The sequence below is a fragment of the Scleropages formosus genome, chromosome 8 (assembly GCF_900964775.1).
Source record: "Scleropages formosus chromosome 8, fSclFor1.1, whole genome shotgun sequence".
Classification (NCBI taxonomy): Eukaryota; Metazoa; Chordata; class Actinopteri; order Osteoglossiformes; family Osteoglossidae; genus Scleropages; species Scleropages formosus.
Genome location: NC_041813.1, coordinates 32,053,698 through 32,071,419, shown reverse-complemented (window position 1 = coordinate 32,071,419; position 17,722 = coordinate 32,053,698). Strand labels below are relative to the sequence as shown.

The following is a 17,722-nucleotide window of genomic DNA, read 5'->3' as shown; positions in this document are numbered from 1 at the left end:
GCGGCGCTTCTCAGCGTTTCCCCTTTTTCAGGTCACCGCGCGCACAACGATACACTTCAAAGCGCTGCACGCTCATTATGACGCACAGGACGTAAGGACCTACTTCCGGCGACTAATGACGCACAAGGACGTACAGACCCAACTTCCGGCAATTAATTACGCACAGGCCGTATTGCGTCTACTTCCGGCGAGCGGATTACGCTGTGCACCGTACCGCTCCGGACAGTTCGGGATGGTCCTCGTTAAGGAATAGTGAGTACATGTTTTGCTTTGAACACGAAACATGCGTTCATGTGCGTATAAATGAGGTAAATGTTGAATGTTTGTGCTGTGGGGGCGAGTGGGTGCTACCGTGGAACACGCGGCGTAGGTAGTGTGCGGCTTCATTTAGCTAGTCGTCCGTGCGCCTGCGTGCGTGTGTTCCGTTAGCCGCTCCAGCACTGACAGCTTCAGCTTGTTGTTGTTCTTTTCGTTTTAATACTAATAATTCTACACGAGGAGCGGACGAATGGAACGTGAGACGAGAGGGATTCCTCCTTATGTATTTCCGTGGCGAATGAGTGTGTGTCGAGTTTTGTGGCCGGTTTCTTTGTTGAGTCACACTGACTGTCACTCACTCACTGTCAGCTGGCGGTTGTGTGGACGCTTTTCTTTTTGCCGCCGCGGCAGAGTGTGTAGTGAAAACGCGCTTTTCTTCTCTTTCCCGTAGCCAAGTGCTGCTGCCATGTTCCGTAGAAGAGGTAAGGAAGCACGTGCTGAAAGCTGCTTTAAGTTACCGTAACCCCACTGCTTTCTTTTTCTTGGTGTTGGTTCTGTCCACTTATCGCGCGCACACACGTGACACACACACACTCAGCGCTTCCACACACACACACACACACACACACACACAGACACACACAGAGTCCTTCGCTGCTGTTCTTCCCAGTACCAGGTGGGCCAGCTGTTCTCCGTGGCAGAGGCCAGCAAGAACAATACTGGTGGCGGAGAGGGCATTGAGGTTCTGCGGAACGAGCCCTACGAGAAGGATGGTGAGAGGGGCCAGTACACCCACAAGATCTACCACATACACAGGTGGGTGCCCTCACGCTCGCTGACTTGCTGCTATGGTACTGTGTTCTGCTACTTGCACAGCTGAATGTTATAAAGTCAAGAAAAACTCTTGAATTTCAACTGATGATGACAGCTGAAACATTTGTTGCTTCAGTTTAAGTTTCACTTGTTGCCGTGGTACTCTTGATGGAGGCATTTGCCCTAAATTGAAGCAGTAAAAGTTACCCGGCTTTATGAACGCTTAAAGTACTTGTACGACTGAATAAATGTCAAGTCTGGGAGGCAGGTGCACGGTAAAACAATGTGAATACGTAGTCTGTGCTCTGCTCCTTGCCGTCCTGCAGCAAAGTGCCCAGCTTCATCCAGATGTTTGCCCCAGAGGGAGCGCTGGTGTTCCATGAGAAGGCGTGGAATGCCTACCCCTACTGCCGTACCAGTTAGTATCCCTGGACCTCATGAAAACACCAGCAGCAGCTGGTTGCCAGCTTCTGACTGATTGGTAAAGCCAGTAACACTGTCCTTTCTTTCTTGCACTTCACTTTCCATCGCTCCTGGATGTTTGGGAAACCTGCAGTTGTGACCGTAAGTACAGAAGAGTTGCGAACATTGATGATTTTCTCATTCTGTTGAGGGTGTTGGCACAGCAGAGGATAACGATGCCGTTGCTGATGATGTTTTGCAGAATGAATACATGAAGGATGACTTCTTCATTAAGATTGAGACCTGGCACAAACCAGACATGGGAACAAGTAACAATGTGTGTTTTCGCAATGAGTGTTTTCTTCTTAATTCATCTTAATGCACTTGTGTACAGTACTGATAGCAGCCTCTTGATGTATGTGTGTGTCTCTGAAGCCTCACGGCTTACCTCCGGAGGAGTGGGAGGAAACGGAGGTGGTGCCCATTGACATTGCGGACCGATCGCAGGTGGACGATATTGTGAGTACGTTTGAGGACGTATCCGCTTGTGGCCATACAGCGCTCAATGCTTCCACGCACCACATTTGAGATGTTGTTAATACTCTCTTTGGTGATAGTGTTGTAATAATACATTTGTCTTTTCCCTCACTTTGTCCAAACAGGACTACAAGCCAGAGGAGGATCCAGCCATCTTTCACTCAGAGAAGACAGGACGGGGTCCACTGGGGCCAGGCTGGAAGGTACCCCATGCTCCTCTAATGCCTCTCTATTCATTGTTGTGACAAAGCGCCGTTTTGGTTGCCCCTGGTCATTGCTACTTGTACAGCTACTCGTTTTTGCTTTTTCAGGCTCTTTATGGTTCCCCGGTGTTACAGGGACGTAGCTTTATCTGTCTCTTGCTCTCTCACTGCCTCCCCACACAGAAAGAGCTGCACAATGGCAACTGTCCCTACATGACTGCCTATAAGCTGGTCACAGTTCACTTCCGTTGGTGGGGGTTGCAAAGCCGGGTGGAGAAATTCATTCATAAGGTAAAATTCAGTGGCAGGAGGTGCTGTGCTTTTCTGATGTTGTATATTCCTCATTTACCATGCGGAACTGAGTAATTTTTCGTAATCATATCATTTGCAGTCTGCATGGAATTCATACTTTGTAAATACATATTGCACAAATTATTTCAAATACTCCAGTCTGCAGCATTTTAAATTTCAATTATTACCTGGTTAAGTTGAAATTATACTCCGACTTGAACTCTCTGAGGAAGCGTGACGCTGAAGTCCTGGAGCACAAAGCCGAAGAGACCACGGTCCTGATTTGTCCTCTGCCTGGTTGCTCTCCAACTAACCAGTTTGGCCGTGTAGTAATAGCCCCCTCTGTCCCACCCTGCCTCCCCTGAGCAGCAGGAGAAGCGGCTCTTCACCAATTTCCACCGCCAGCTTTTCTGTTGGCTGGACCGCTGGGTGGACTTGACCATGGATGACATCAGGAGGATGGAGGAGGAGACACAGAGGGAGCTGGACAAGGTAGCATAGCACTGCATCTCTCACCACTGAAGCCTTGTGCTGATGTGTTAATGAGCATCTTCAGTGTGTTCGTGGCAGTGTTTGACGTATCTAACTGCTACTTCCTGTCTTTCCTCAGATGCGCAACGAGGGATCAGTTCGAGGGATGAAGGCAGGAGAGGACTAGAGGGCAGGGAGCGAAACGGGACGGTGTTTGCCGAACCATGACTTTACCTCAGAGTCCCATGCGCCGCCCTTCCTCCTCAATCCAGCAAGAATGTGCACATCACAAGCGCTTCACAACAGGAAGCTGTCATCCCTCATTCAAGACAAGACCATCTTTGTAAGCGTGCGTGCGTGTCTGTGTCATTCCTCTGTCTGTTTTCATAATCTACGCAAAGCATGCAAGCACCTAGCCCTCGAGAGACCTGCTCCGGATCTGTTGCTTTATTCATCCTTTTGTCAGTGTTTGTTTGTATTAATTCAGTGACCAGTTTGACATGATTGACCTGGATAATGTCTCATTATTCCACCACTGAGGGAGATGTATAAAATGACCTGGACTGGACACATCCCAGCTGCTTCTGTTGCTGCCAAATTCCTGGGGTTTTACTGAAACACATTGAGAAATTACATTTCAGTTTTATTATTGTTTTTACCTGGTTTTTTTTTTTTTGCACATTTTGCAACTCCTGAGTTGTTACTGCAAGGTAGTGTGCCAATGATTCTCTCAACCCAGCCTGTGTTTTAAAAAAAAAAAAAAAAAAAAAGATGTGATGAATTTCACAATTCATTTTAAGTGCTTCAATGTACTGATGACATTAATAACTAGGTGGAATGATGTGGTTTAATTTTAAAGACTGTCATGTGCTGTTTTCTCAGCTGAAAACATTGAATTGTGGGCATGAGGCTTTTCCTTCTCCCCAATGTTCTCTAGTCCTCCAGTGTAATACACCTGTAATGTACAGTTTTAACTACATGTAATCAGTGAGAAGCTCCTTGTTTGTCTGAAACAGCATATGTTTTGCCTTGGCTTGTTGTGGCTGGGTTGGTTATAGAGAACATTTAGAAAGTATGATTTACAATAAACACCTTGATTATCATGAAATTCCTGAATGATGTCTTTTTGTTATCTGTGTTCCATTTATAGCCACCAGGCAGTTTCAGGGTTCCAAGGTCCAGTGCTGAGACGGCAGGTAGTTCTCATTTCAGCCTTTAATATCCATCATCCATGCAACTGTGTGCCAGAATGATCAGGAAAGCAGCACAGGTTGGTCAGAAACCTCCAGAAGATGAACTTATATGGGAGAGTAGTCATACCTGGCAGATGGAGCTTTGACTTTTTCCACACACCGTAGATCTGCAGCCTGGTGAGAACCTGTACCGATGTCCTGCAGGCACACAAGAAATTGACACCACACAGTTTTAGCAGCTTATTACTGCATGCCCTGCACCCAGCTCTTCATAGATCCCTCCCATTGGTTAAGGAGCTGTTGTGTATGTCAGTGACATGAGAACCACTGCTGTGTTTTCCCAATCCAGTCACAATGAAACTGGCCGCTGGAAGGCAGGTTTGCTGCTGCAGTTTCTTCCTTGCGGTCAGCATCTGTGGCCCTGTAATGAGCTTCAGGATCACTTTGGTGTTGAGTTTAAGCTAACAGGTGAATGCTTGATAAAGGTATGAACAGACTGCTGAGAAGGAAACCGTTTTCGTGGGATTATTAAAACTGTTTGTGGCTGTGCTGAGTTGGCAGTCAGTAAAATCTCATGCTAATGCCTTGAGATGTTTCATCTTTGAATATATTCTTTAAGTATGTCTTGAAGAGATCATTCAGAATCTAACATTTAAAAATGGGGTTTGGAAATATTTATTCAGGAATTGCATTATGAAAGTATTTTAGAGGAATGTGACAGGTAAAGATTTAGTCCCAAAGGAAACTGTATGACTTGCAGCAATGTGGGAGGAGAAGGTGTTGGAATTACACAGGATCAAATACCACTTTTTGACAAGTGTCAACAACTGCAATTTAGGAGTGCAAAAAAGGAAAAAAAAAAGACCAGCAGCTCTTCCCAGATTTAACCACACATCTGCTTTTGGTGATGTTTCTGTCCTTCATTTCTAGAGTCTGCTCTTGCTGATTCACCTCTATTTGACATTTTTTCCAAAGCGACTTAAAATGGTACGCTGCCTCCAGCTATTGTAGTTCTTACCAGAACAGTTTCAAGCAAAGTACCTTGCTCAAAAGTACTGGAGCTGGGATTTGAACTTGCAGCCTTTGGGTCTACAGGCAGCAGCTCAAACCCCTTGGTTGCTGTTAAAATTTATTTGTTTGCAATTAAACAATGTACTTTTAAAACTTAAATGTGGAGAATGGACTGCAGTTTTTGTTTTCTTTTTTTTTTTTTTTTTTGTAAAGAAGCTGTATTTGCAGACAGTGGGGACAGTTGGGCAGATTAACTGGGAATGACAAAAGGTACCCCTCCAGATGGGAAGGGGATCTGGATTAGAACACATTAATTACATCATCCATCATTAGAAAGCATCCACATTACAGGCTGTAACCTTTTACAGCCATATACACTTCACTGTCTGTCCTCGAACCCGGTGCTCTCCAGTACCAGCCAGAGGAGTTACGTAACTCCGCAAAGGCTCCGGCGCTCCAGGCCCACCTGCTGCCTCTCTTGCCTTTAATGAAGATCTTGACATCTCTTGATGTTGAATAAATGCTGCCAGAGCAAATTTCACAGTTGATACTTGTCTGATGATGTTTATGTGCATAATGCTCTGTTACGTTGTGTGGGAGCGCTGAGGTCAAGCGGTCTCCCCCATAACCGGTTATTTCAGTCCAGGCTTTCAGCAGTTCCTCAGAACGATGACTTGCCCACTCCCGTTACTTTTGTCTTTGACATTGTGACTGGGGTTTGACCCGCACGTGTGGTTTTCGTCAGGGGTGCACCACCATGTGTAAGGAGGCAGTCTTCTCATGCTCTGATGATCTTCGTGTGAACGTGATCTGGTTTGGATTAGTGGAGTTATTGCGGTTCCAATGTTTCAGGAGTCCTCGTGGTGTCACTTTGCCGGCAAACAGCCTGTCCACCTTCCTGTAACTGTTTTTCTCCACCTTTTTGCGCTGGGGGGGTTTTTTGTTTTCCTCTCTTCAGTTGCCTCATCCTCACACGTGGCTACACTCTGTTTTTCTGTGCTGTGTCTCACCCTGGAACTTTGTCCAGTGCTCTGTCTCATCTCGGTGACGAGAACTCTCTGTAAAAAATGAACTGAACGGAACCGTGCCGGAGAGCAACGTTGGGTTCTAATGAGGCTTTAGTCACGATGCGATGTGCTGGATGTGGTGTGACGGCTGCGTTTGCGTCAGGATTGGTACCTGGCACTGGACGGACAGGAGGGCACGATTCGGCAGCAGCCGCCGTCGAAGAAGCGGACGGACGGCCGATGCGCTGACCTCAGCAAGGGGAGTGTGAGGAGGGATGTTTGGCCAATGACTCGCAGCATCACGGATTAGATGCTGATTTGGGACAAATCCCCGTTTTCCTGCTGGTTCACCGAGACGCCGAGTCTGTCACGCCATGTGCACACACCTCACGTTCCCGCTCCCCAGTGGGGCACTGCCAGGCGGATTAGTAGGGGTCGCTGGGCACACCTCCAGACCCACGGATGTGTCCAACACTCGGGCGTCAAATACCTACAGTCCCGGGTCCCGACACTGCTCTGTCATCAGTTTACCGCGGTATAGTCGTAGCATGTTTGTAGAAAATAGAGATGGCAATTTAATAAAAAGGAGTGAAAATGTACGGACAGCCATACCCCCTCACCCCCAGCAGGCCGCGCCCCCATCAGGTCACACTGGCTTCTTGATCTCCGTTAATCCGGGAATGAGAGGCTTTTTTTCTTTCCTCCTCTCTCCGGAGGAGATTTTATTCCTCCACCATCTGTTTGTCTCAAACTCGATGGCAGGGATTATGGCCATTCTATTAATCTCTGTGTTGTTGATATAGAAAGATTTCATTCATAAATCTGCACCTGGGTGTCACCTCACCGCTCTCCAAACCGCGGCTCTCGGCACATTGATTTCATATTCATCCATATTTGCATCCAGTGTTTCCTGGTTCCTTTTCACGTTCAACTTTCCTTTTTCTGACTTTGTTCCACGATCGCTTTGTGTCTGCATTTTGCTGCACTAACTGTAGTCACTGTGACTTGTACGCGTCAGGTTTTTAATGCGCGTACCTTTACTGTACCAGGCCGGTGGTACCGTAGGACGGACTCGTTTGATCATTCAGACTTGACACAGTTTGAGTTGGGGTCACACCAAGCTTTATTAATGCTGGAGTACTGTTTTCCTCTGTGTGCACAGTCACTGCAGTATGAAGCTGTAGAAATATAAAAAAGTTTGTAACAGAAGGGGGGGGGTGAACCCACCTGAAGACCCTCAGAGAAAAGGACAGGAATGATAAACCAGAACTGTATGAATGTGCCCAAGGGGGTCTGGGTGTGTGACTCTCCAACACGTCAGTTTCCTTCATGAGTGTCTGTTGCCCAAAGGCGGCCAGTTGGTTACGGCGTCTGTCTCAGGTCAGTAGGACCCCGTCGTACTTTCCCTCTCTTTGGCGCCGTCAGTCACGGGACATCATCTTGACAAATTCTGCAGGGGACGAGAAGAGAAAGGTGATAGCGAGAGCACGTGAGCACCTGCTGAGGCTCATGCGCTCCACACTCAGACATCTCCCCCCATGGAGGGGCAGGAGGAGGTAGGTCAGCAGACCAACGTGTGACCAAGTGATGGATCCTAGAGGAAGCCCTAGATCCGCTGAGCCATCAAAGCAGTTGTGTTTCCTTTAAGAGATCTCTCACCGGGAGACCCCCCTGTGGCGCCTCGTCCAGGAGGAACCACCAGCCCGTGCCCTTGCGGTTCCCCGTGCGCACTGCGGCACTGATCTCAAAGAGCTACCACCCTCCAGGCAGCGAGCGGGACCAAAGGCACCAGAGGCTGGACCTCCGAGCGAAGCTCCGCTGCGCGCGTGTCCCCGGTGCTCACCCTCAAAGTCGACGGTGCCGTCCTTGTTGTTGTCCACCTCCCGGACGACGTCATCGATCTCCCTCCTGCTCATCTGCTCCCCCAGCAGCTTGTTCATGGCCAGCCGCAGCTCCTCCGTGGTGATGGCTCCGTCGCCGTCCATATCGAACTGGTGGCACGAGTGGGACGGCGACGTGAGCGAAGGAAGAGGAGTCGCTTGGGAGCCTGGCTGCTGCAGCGAGACCTCAAACCTCACCTCTTTAAAGGCGTCTTTCAGCTCTTTGAGGCCGATCATCCCGGCTGTCTCCGCCAGCAGCTTTGGTGCCATCAGCTCCACAAAGTCCTCGAAGTCCACCCGTCCCCCAACTGCACGATGGCACAAAGGAGAGGGACAGGAGAGGGACATCGGTGCTTGCTTATCACCAACAGCCAGAAGAGCGTAGGGTTATGGCTCGTAGAGCCTAGTCGTTGACGCCCCCTTTGCCGAGTTACGGGACGGCCTGTCGGGGTCCTGAGCTGGAAAACCAGCATCTCGTCACATTTCACGTGCAAAGAAACGGAGGGAATTGAAAGGGGGCAGATAGTTGTGCTCAGCACTCTAGGTGTGTCCAGGGACGTGCTGCGTGGGGTGCTGCCCTTCTACAGAACCCCAGGTCCAGGTGTGACACGTGTGTGTGTGTGTGTGTGTGTGTGTGTGCGCGCCGCTGCCACCGCCGGATGCTCACGGTTCATGTTGATGTTCTGGCTCAGCTCGATGAGCTCCATCTCCGTTGGCATGAAGCCCATGGTGCGCATCAGGTTGCCCAGGTCCTTGCAGCTGATGAGGCCGTCCTTGTCCTTGTCGAATTCCTGGAAGGCCTCGCGCAGCTCTGCCGGCACACAGTCAGAGGGAGGCGCTCAGCACCACGTGACGCCGGCGCCCAGGTGAGGTGAGGGGAGGCGCTCCAGTGGGCCCGGGAAAGCGCGAGGGTTCGACACGGGGGCCGCAGGTACGAACTGGGACCGACGCCACAAAATCAAGACGCGGGGTGACACGAGCGGTGATGGTATGAGATGGAGGGATTATTATTAATGGCGGTATTTTCTTTTACCCTCGATTTCATCATCGGTCAGCAGAGATCGTTCCTGCAACACAATGCAGAGCAGTGAGGGTGTGTGAGAATTCACACCGCAACTGTGTGTGTGTGCGACCAGTACTCCCGAGGCTCTCTTCCTGCCTCAAGTCACACTGGTGGAGAAGCTGATGGTTTAACACGTTCACTGTGATTATGAGTGTGAAAGTGAGGCTGCAGTTACAGTATAAGTACTGCGTACGACTGCAGGGTCACTTTGGCCCAGTTTCATCCGCAGTAAGAAGCAAAAAAAAAACAGAAGTCGGTTTATGGCATCGCCGCAAACCTTCCGTCCTTTACCCTCCTTTACCCTCCTTTTACCCGAGTGTGCGGAAGGAAACCGTCACTTGGTTTAGGGTTAGGAGAAGGGGGAGGAGCCGAGGTGGGGGCACTGGTTGGGGTTACGGGGGGGTGATGGGATTGGGTTTGGTGGGATGGGTGTCAGGATCTGGCTGGGAAGGAGTGACACAGACACACACACACACACACACATGCTGTCAGAGTGAGGACATCAGAAAAATAAATATAGCTGCACGTGTGCTATGTTCTTCACTGCAGAGACACACAGATATTTGTTGTTCTTAATTTTCAGGGTCCGAACCCAAACCATTTCCTGCGCGGTTCAGGGTTCGAGCTTTTCTCACCCTCCCCCGGCCAAGACACCTACGATGTTCTTGCCTCCTCTGAGGAAGATGCACGCTGGGCCCAGGCTCATGGCGGCCCGTGGGGGGCGCTGTCCAGTGCGGGACGCCGCTGTGCGAGACGGTCTCTCCGGCGCGCTGTCGCCTCTTTATTTCACTGCCGTGGAGCGGTGCGCGACCCCGTGCCTGCGGGAGCAGTGGCGACAGCGTCCATGTGCTGCACGTCCACGGTGCGCCCGAGCGGGGCGTTGCAACTCTCATCACACGGCACATTCTACTGAGCGCTCCAAGGATCGAGGTTCGAATCCCCCTTCCTGCTGCAGTTCCCTTGCTCAAGGCACTTCCCCTGCACTGGTACGGTACACATGACCCTGCTGGGTAAGTGAGTAAATGAGTGTCAGCGGATCACCGCTGGACACCCGCTGAGCACAGCGTGTCGGGGCAGCTGGTACCCTACTAGTTAGTGCTGCTGCCTTTGAATCCAGAGACTGCGGGTTTGAATCCCACCTCCAGCTGCAGTAGCATGGAGCACGGTACTTATCCTGAGCTGCTCAAGTAAAATGACCCAGATGTACAAGCAGGTAAATAATTGTAGGTAAACTAACATTTTAAGTCACTTTGGAGAAAAGTGTCAGAGAAAGAGATTGAAAGCTCTTAAAAAACACACACGGGACACAAGTGTGCAGGTTTTCTTCCCTCTGTGCAGAGCGCTACTGACACTGGAGTCCTTAATACGGTAATTAATGTCCTCCGTTCTGGTCTGTGAGCCACTTTCACCACTGACCTTCTTTCCTTCATGCTACTCTCGATCCGGGTTCGAGGAGATGCGCCGAATCCCTTCTTCCCTGGACGCTTTTCTCTTCTCGCTGTGCTCTCCTCACTTTGTCTCACACCGTCTGCGTGTTCCTCGTGCTCGGAGCAGCATCTGTGCGCGTGCGTGTGTGTGTGTGCGCGCTCGTGTGTGTGTGTGTGTTCGGGGGCGGGGGGGGGTGGCGGCCTGTGTCCTGCTGAGCTCCGTCGCTGCGCTCTCATACATCACCCATTATCATTCATTATTAGCTCCATAACCACTTGATTATGCGCACATCACACACACACACAGACACACACGCCTTGTCTCACCAACATACAAAACACACACAACGGTTACATCTGTGCAGATCTGCTCTTGCATTATGCTCTGCAGAAACCAGATGATGATGATGATGATGATGAGCAGAATATACTGCAAAAAGGCTCTTTCTTTCCATGACTTATGTAAATCCCCCCCCCCCCCAGTTCTCTAATCTGTTTACATAAGGACTTTAATCTGTCGTTCTGGACCTGAGGGAATTAGAGGAACGCAGATTATGGACAGAAACACACATCTCCTCCACGGTGGGCTCACGGGCTCATTGTGGGCATAGCGCTGCACGCCGATGGAGATGGGTGAGGAAGAAGAGAGGAAGGCCGGGGGGGGGGGGTCGCACTGTCAGCAACGGGATGGAAACGGAGGAGACAGATGTGAAGGGATTATATGATAAAATGTAACATTTTCTTGTTTTTATGTAACGACTGTTTATTTTGGGACTGACGTGATGAGGGCGCAGCGTGCGAAATAGGAGAACAAGCGTGGAGCTGAGGACATGTGGACCAGCGGTCGTGTGCGAACTTTTAGGAGCAGCGCATCAGTGTCGGGAAGAGCCTCCGAGCGGCAGCTGAACCCCGCGGTCCCACGGGGCGGATTTCATATGCTGTGACCCCTGACTGTAGGCCCGGTACAGCGGTGACCGACACCGCTGCCCCTGCGTGCTCAGCAGGAGAGCAGAAAGGCTCCCGGGAAAGGAGATCAGTGGGACACTACGTGCGCGCGCCCACACACACACACACACACACACACACACACACACACACACACACAGGTATGAAAAGGTGTGGTTACAGCTTACTGTTAGATTTGGTCCTTATGTTTCCCAGCAGATGGAAGACAGATCACCTAGAGTGGATTAACGTGGGGGTCCAACTCTGACTCGGCTGAGCAGGAGGATCTTCAACTAGCGACCGTGTGGCGGCGCGGCGCGCCATCGATCACAGTGCTGGGAGGGAGGATCGGGCCACGTTCACGTATTTTCACACGCGTTCTTTCCCGCGTCCGTGTGGCCGGTTCATCACGGGGATCGGAGCGTGTGAGTAGGAAGAGCTCTCTTAAGAGCTGACGGTGGGGACCTCGCAGCCCCGCCCTCACGTGGAACCGGCCAATCACACGTCTGCGTGGGCGTGTCCTGAAATGATGCGTGGAAATGATGCTCAAAGGCGACTTCTGCGTCGCTGCGCCGTTGACAGTTGGGCTGCACCTTGTAGAAGCTGTAAAAACGGAACTGAACAGAGTTTTTCGCCAAAGCGTGGACCGAAAGACGTTTGGTTTACTGCGGAAACACGAAAAATAAGATAAGAAAAGGCTGGTCTGTGTTCAGGGGGTGCAGTGGCACAGTGGCGCAGTGGGTTGGACCAGTTCCTGCTTTCCGGTGGGTCTGGGGTTCAAGTCCCGTTTGGGGTGCCTTGTGACGGACTGGCGTTCCATCATGGGTGTGTTCCCTCCCCCTCCAGCCTTACGCCCTGAGTTGCTGGGTTAGGCTCTGGCTCCCTGCGACCCGTATGGGACAAGCAGCTCAGAAAGTGTGTGTGTGTGTGTGTGTGTGTGTGTGTGTGGTCTGTGTTCCTCTTTCTAGAAGAGAGATAATTTGCCATTAACAGCCGACCGGAGGCACAGTAATGTAAAAATATGGACACGAATAAATAGTGACATCTATGCAATTACTACGAAACAAGAGAACAGAGTCGTTCTTGGTTGTAATCGCACAGTCACAGAGGAGACACGGAAATAATCTTGATTTTTTATCAACATTCCAACACATGTACACGTGCATTTTTTTCATATGTTTTTCTGTCAATATAGCTTAAAGTTAAAACTTTTTTTTTACACAACTAAGGTACACAAAGCATAGTCGCTGGGTGTGTTAAATACAGACTGAAACGAGCACTCGAGGAAGATATCACAGTATGTCAGAGTTGGAGAAAATAAAACATTTCAGGCACGACACGAGAGAAGAAGGTGCAGCGAGGAAAGCGGCGCATCCCGACAGGCGTGCGCACCTCCGTGTGTCACAGTGTCGTGGGCCGAGTCCACGCCTTCTCGCACAGAGAAGAAGCGGGCGGATTCTCGGGGCGCGATGCTCGAGAATAGCAGTGGCCGGAATACCGAGGAGAACAAGTTGGTACGACGTCTATTCAACAGCACAGCATATCTGACACGCGCGCAGGCGCACGCACGCGCACGCACGCGCCGCTTCCCCTTTATTAGTACAGTCGAGGCAGTAGAACCGGAGCGCTCTGGGAGCCGCAGCCTACTGCTCGGGGGAAAAGATGTAGTCCAAGGCCTGTCTCTCAGCTGCGGCCACATTTGGGTGCCAGAGGTCCACGCTGAATATCACCCTGGGGCCGTCCTCCGCCGTGCCTGCAAACGGTACAAGTTGTCGGGGTGTGTCGAGAACGCCGAACGGTGACGGACGGAGTCGCGGAGGTCACTCACCGTTGTGCGAGACCGTGTGCAGGAAGGAGTCGTCCACCAGGAGGCAGTGTCCCTCCGACCAGCACTGCGGCTCTCCTCCTACGACCAGTTCGCACTGGGGCGGCGTCTGCAGCCCTGCGGGAGGCGATGCGCGTCACGTGAGACGGAGCGGAGAAAGCGCTCGCCGGCTCATTCCACCCCCGACAAGCCCCGCCCCTCGCTCTCACCCAGGTGGCAGCGCAGGCGAGCGTTGGTGGGGCCGTAGCAGCCGCCCAGCGTGGCCCCGGGGCCCAGCACCCAGAAGCCGGCGGAGCCCAGCGAGTTGCTGCTGATGAAGGTGCGTAGCGACAGGAGGGTGCGGTAGCTGTGGGGACACGAGCGGCAGTTGGCGGCGACGCAGACCCCTGCGCTGTACAGCGGGAACACGGCCTGCCCCTGGGGGAGGGGTGACAAAACGGCGTTCTGGGTGACTTTCAGTAGAACCTTTTCGTACTTGTCAGCGAGACGCACAGAAAGAGGGAGGGTGAGGGAAAACACAGAGCTCCAGCACACACTCGATGTAATGTGCCGCTGTCGCTTCGCTCTGGGCCCTCAGCTTGCGACCGGAACCTGTTTGTAACTGCGTTTGCTCCTGAATGCGACCGGCACGTCAGAGTCAGGAACGGCTTTATCGTGCAGAATTCCTTTCACTGAGCTCAGGTTCTGAGAGCTGTTAAAAGGATATGTTTGTAAAGAGCTGTAAACACCGTGAAACAGACAGACACTTGAAATGAATTTGCTCCCTTTTCTGTTTGGGTGCATTTCACTGCCCACTAGTGGCTGGATGTGGAAATGCAGGTGGCTTTTGTTTTCAACAAAATTTCAAAAAACAAATTTTAACGACAGACAAGCGAAGAAAATGCAATCAAGAAGGAAAATGAAAAATGTTTGCGTCTTTGAAAATTCAGAACTCAAATGTTGGTAACTCTGTTCTCCAGACTTTGCATACACACACACACACACACACACACACACACACACACATTTTCTGAACCGCTTGTCCCAGACGAGGTCGCGGGGACCCGGAGCCTACCCGGCAACACAGGGCATAAGGCCGGAGAGGACACACCCAGGACGGGACGCCAGTCTGTCGCAATGCACCCCAAGCAGGACTCGAACCCCAGACCCACTGGAGAGCAGGACCCGGTCCAACCCACTGCACCACCGCGCCCCCATACTTTGCATACAGTAATTATTCATTTTCTAGGAGTACAGAGGGAAACAGGCAGGCTGCTACGCACCTTGGGGCTCTGGCAGGTCCAGCCGAGCTTTGCATCGACACCCCTCTGGTAGACGGCCTGGAACTCAGCAAGGATGATGGGATAACTGGCCTCCAGGACTTCGATGTCATGGCGGTGAGCGTCGCGTGGGAAGAAGGGAATGCTGGGAACATCAGGGAGGAAGAAGAGGTGGGGTTTCTGGATGGACGAGCGTTCGCTAAGTCTGGCCTGAAAGACATAAGGGAGAGAGTGAGTGGGAGTGACCGCCGCCTGGCCGCGGTCAGCACACGGTCCGAGTTGAGGCTCCGTGACTTGCCTGTTCCCTCAGGCCTTTGTGGATGCGGCCCATCCCTACCCAGCTGTAGCGCTTTGCGTACTCCTGCAGGGCACCGTACAGCTTCTTGCTGGCCGCCGGAGCCTGATTTGGGAACAGGGTGTGTCCCAGGACTGGTGTGAGGTAACCACGGTGACGCCCCATCTCTGCATCCTCTTCTTCCTCCTCCTCCCCCGTTTCCATGACAATGCAGGGGGTCACTCTGTCGCTGGCGGCGGCCTTGGACAAGTTTACCCCGCTAGCCGCTACATTGCTGCCGCGGGCACTGATGCTGGACCGCAACATGCGGCCGGACCGCGCCGATCCCGATTTCAACTTGCCTGGGTGGGTGCGTCCCGTCCCAGGGGGGTCTGAGCCGACCCGATAGCAGTACCACAGGAAGAGAACGAGTAGCGTCCAGAGGAGGCCACTGAGGGGCTGCGCTCCCAGCTCCGCACACGGTGGTATCGGGAAGAAGTCCAACGTCCACTGCATCCTGGACTGGGAAGACTGGCTGGACAACTGGAGACGGGGGACAGAATTGTTCTCAGATGGACCCTCCTCCACACAGACACACACACACACACACACACACAGAGTTGCCAAAGCAAAGGACTCCTACAGTGCTGCGGAGAAAGTATTTGCCCCAATTTCTGGATTTTTTTGGCGTTAAATTCAATCAGATTTTGTCAGTTCCGGCAGAATATGAATGAAGCCCGAAGGGAAACGGTGACACCAGTGTTGTTTTTATGTCATTCCCTGACGAGGGAGATGATGAAATGTACAACCATAGGTGTGAGAAAAGATTGTCCTCCCAATCAACCTAATTAAGTGGCTAATTAGTCTACTGTCTGAATACAGTCAGGCCCGATTCAGGCAGCGCTGCTCAATATCATTGTCATCGACTTCAACCCTTACAAGCAATTCATGGAGGCATATCGTGCCACAGCCAAAGGACATTTCTGAAGACCTTTGGAGAAAAGTTGCTGAAGTCTATCAGTCTGGGGAGGCTCTCACACAGCCATTTCTCAGGCTCTAAACCTCAGTCAAAACACGATCAAAGCAGCACTCAGAGAAAGTTTGAAACAGTGGTGAATGAAAGTAGGAGTGGCAGTCGTACCAAAATCTCTCCAGCATCAAAGTGTAAAATCATAAATGAACCTCAGAAGATGATACATCAGCATCCAGGGGACTGCAGACCTCTGACCTGACCTCCAGTCAGTGTTCATGACCACATAGTAAGAGAAACACTGTGTAAAAATGAGACGCGTGGGAGAGCGGCACCATGGAAACCACTGCTCACCGAAAGGGACATGGAGGCCCCTCTACACATCAGCAGAAAGCACCTGGAGATCTCTCACGACTTCTGGTACAGTGTTCTGTGTAATCAAAAGTATAACTTTTTGCACGATATGGGCCATGTTATACCTGGTGAAAACCAAATACGGCATTTTACAATAAGAACCTCCTACTAGCAGTCAACTGTGGTGGTGGCAGTGTGATGGGCCGGGGTAGTTTTGCTGCCACAGTACTTGGGTTCCTTGCTATCTTGAATTGCTGTCTTCATCAGAATATCCTACAGCACAGTGTGAAGCTATCCACCCATGAATTGAAGCTGAAGCTCATGTGAGTCACGTAGCAAGACAATGACTTCCAACATACAAGAAGTTTGACATCCGAATGGTAGATTAAAGTTGTGGAGCAGCCTGCTCAAAGTTCTCAGATGAATCTGACTGAGATGTTTTACCAAGACCTGAAAAGAGCTGCTCATGCTCTAAAACTTGCAGATAAGGCTGAGCTAAAGCAGTTCTGCATGCAGCAGTGGGTGAAAACTCCTCCACGGTGATGTGAGGCGACTCTGGTCAACAACTACAGGAAGGGTTCGGTTACGGTCATTGCGGCTACAGGTGGTCAACCAGTTATCGACTGTGAGGGTGGAGCTACTTTTTCACACTCCAGGCTGAACATTTCATTACCTTCCACACCAAGTAGATGACCTGAACGGAGGCCTGGTGCCACTGTTTCCCTCTCTCAGGCTCCATTCACGCACAACTAGAACTGAGAAGAACATCCGACCAGGTCTCCGGTCAAAACGCTGCAGAAACAGGGGGAATCGAAAAAGGTCGGCTCCCGGACGTGGCGCTCCTCTCTGGGTAAATCGGCCGGGAGGACACGGACTCGCTGCGCGGTCAGTGAGTGGGAAAAAAAAGACCATCGCTGCCCGTGGTCCAACCATCGTTTCAAGAGTTTAACCACAGGTTAATTATAGCTTAATTATAGGCTTCAACTAGAATGCACCCTCACTCCCGTTTCCTGCGGGAGACACCGAAGCTCCAGTGACACAGCCTCACAGGTCCTCAACCCGAGTAGCCATGTCCAAGAACAAGCCTGAGCACACATCTATACCCCCTGTTCTCCGCACTGGACCTCGTACATCGAGTTGTGTTTACAGGAGGCCTTTCCTCCGCACAGCCCCTGCCTGCATGGTCGCAGCGCGTTCACAGCGCGTTCACAGCGCGCTCCCGATGAGGAGCCACGATTTGACGGGCGGAGCCGCGGACGCGCGAGGGAAACACCGGGCGACGGAGGACTCACCGCCGCGCTGCTCCGTGTCCGTGTCCGTGCGCGTGCCCGCGTGGCCGCTGAGCCTCTGCGTCTCGAGCGCCTCTTCCGCGCCGCGAGCTCCTTCGCTGCGGCCCAGCGCGGACAGCGCCCGTGCCGACGTGTTTCCCGTGCGGCTCTCGAGCGGCTCTCGCGCTTTCAGCACCGCGAACAGCGCCAACCACCCGCCCCCCTCTCCTCCTCCCTCCTCCCTCCCGCCCGCTCGCTCGCTCGCTCGCTC

At 51.7% G+C, this 17,722-nt stretch overlaps 3 protein-coding genes across 3 annotated transcripts; 1 reads left to right on the top strand and 2 right to left on the bottom strand.

Annotated features, from left to right (window-relative positions):
* Nucleotides 1-107: 107 nt before the first annotated feature.
* On the top strand, nucleotides 108-4,094 carry pitpnbl (phosphatidylinositol transfer protein, beta, like). The gene is made up of 11 exons (XM_018764458.2): nucleotides 108-252; nucleotides 710-740; nucleotides 929-1,074; nucleotides 1,398-1,489; nucleotides 1,628-1,635; nucleotides 1,736-1,810; nucleotides 1,909-1,992; nucleotides 2,136-2,213; nucleotides 2,397-2,504; nucleotides 2,874-2,996; nucleotides 3,115-4,094. The coding sequence occupies exons 1-11, from the start codon at nucleotides 116-118 to the stop codon at nucleotides 3,160-3,162; spliced, it is 930 nt and encodes a 309-aa protein (XP_018619974.2). The 5' UTR covers nucleotides 108-115; the 3' UTR covers nucleotides 3,163-4,094.
* Nucleotides 4,095-7,607: 3,513 nt separating this feature from the next.
* cabp5b (calcium binding protein 5b) lies at nucleotides 7,608-9,835 on the bottom strand. The gene is made up of 6 exons (XM_018764467.1): nucleotides 9,788-9,835; nucleotides 9,100-9,133; nucleotides 8,734-8,877; nucleotides 8,265-8,374; nucleotides 8,030-8,177; nucleotides 7,608-7,636 (listed from the first exon to the last, which is right to left on the bottom strand). Exons 1-6 carry the CDS (start codon nucleotides 9,833-9,835, stop codon nucleotides 7,608-7,610), a joined length of 513 nt encoding a protein of 170 aa, XP_018619983.1.
* A 2,829-nt stretch (nucleotides 9,836-12,664) lies between these two features.
* Nucleotides 12,665-17,635, bottom strand: asphd1 (aspartate beta-hydroxylase domain containing 1). The gene is made up of 6 exons (XM_029253930.1): nucleotides 17,476-17,635; nucleotides 14,884-15,402; nucleotides 14,589-14,795; nucleotides 13,536-13,743; nucleotides 13,330-13,443; nucleotides 12,665-13,254 (listed from the first exon to the last, which is right to left on the bottom strand). Exons 2-6 carry the CDS (start codon nucleotides 15,373-15,375, stop codon nucleotides 13,145-13,147), a joined length of 1,131 nt encoding a protein of 376 aa, XP_029109763.1. The 5' UTR covers nucleotides 15,376-15,402; nucleotides 17,476-17,635; the 3' UTR covers nucleotides 12,665-13,144.
* Between the last annotated feature and the right edge of the window lie 87 nt (nucleotides 17,636-17,722).

What these genes read in the sequence shown, in the direction of transcription:
- pitpnbl (XM_018764458.2), top strand. Translation starts at nt 116, where the DNA reads ATGACGCACAAGGACGTACAGACCCAACTTCCGGCAATTAATTACGCA. An exon ending in ACATGGGAACAAGTAACAAT is followed by an intron (nt 1,811 to 1,908) that starts GTGTGTTTTCGC and finishes GTGTCTCTGAAG; the next exon opens with CCTCACGGCTTACCTCCGGA. An exon ending in CACTGGGGCCAGGCTGGAAG is followed by an intron (nt 2,214 to 2,396) that starts GTACCCCATGCT and finishes CTCCCCACACAG; the next exon opens with AAAGAGCTGCACAATGGCAA.
- cabp5b (XM_018764467.1), bottom strand. Translation starts at nt 9,835, where the DNA reads ATGAGCCTGGGCCCAGCGTGCATCTTCCTCAGAGGAGGCAAGAACATC. An exon ending in TCAGAGGAGGCAAGAACATC is followed by an intron (nt 9,134 to 9,787) that starts GTAGGTGTCTTG and finishes ATTGTGTTGCAG; the next exon opens with GAACGATCTCTGCTGACCGA. An exon ending in TGAAAGACGCCTTTAAAGAG is followed by an intron (nt 8,178 to 8,264) that starts GTGAGGTTTGAG and finishes TCGTGCCACCAG; the next exon opens with TTCGATATGGACGGCGACGG.
- asphd1 (XM_029253930.1), bottom strand. Translation starts at nt 15,375, where the DNA reads ATGCAGTGGACGTTGGACTTCTTCCCGATACCACCGTGTGCGGAGCTG. An exon ending in TCGCCTGCGCTGCCACCTGG is followed by an intron (nt 13,444 to 13,535) that starts GTGAGAGCGAGG and finishes CGCCTCCCGCAG; the next exon opens with GGCTGCAGACGCCGCCCCAG. An exon ending in GCACACGGTCTCGCACAACG is followed by an intron (nt 13,255 to 13,329) that starts GTGAGTGACCTC and finishes TACCGTTTGCAG; the next exon opens with GCACGGCGGAGGACGGCCCC.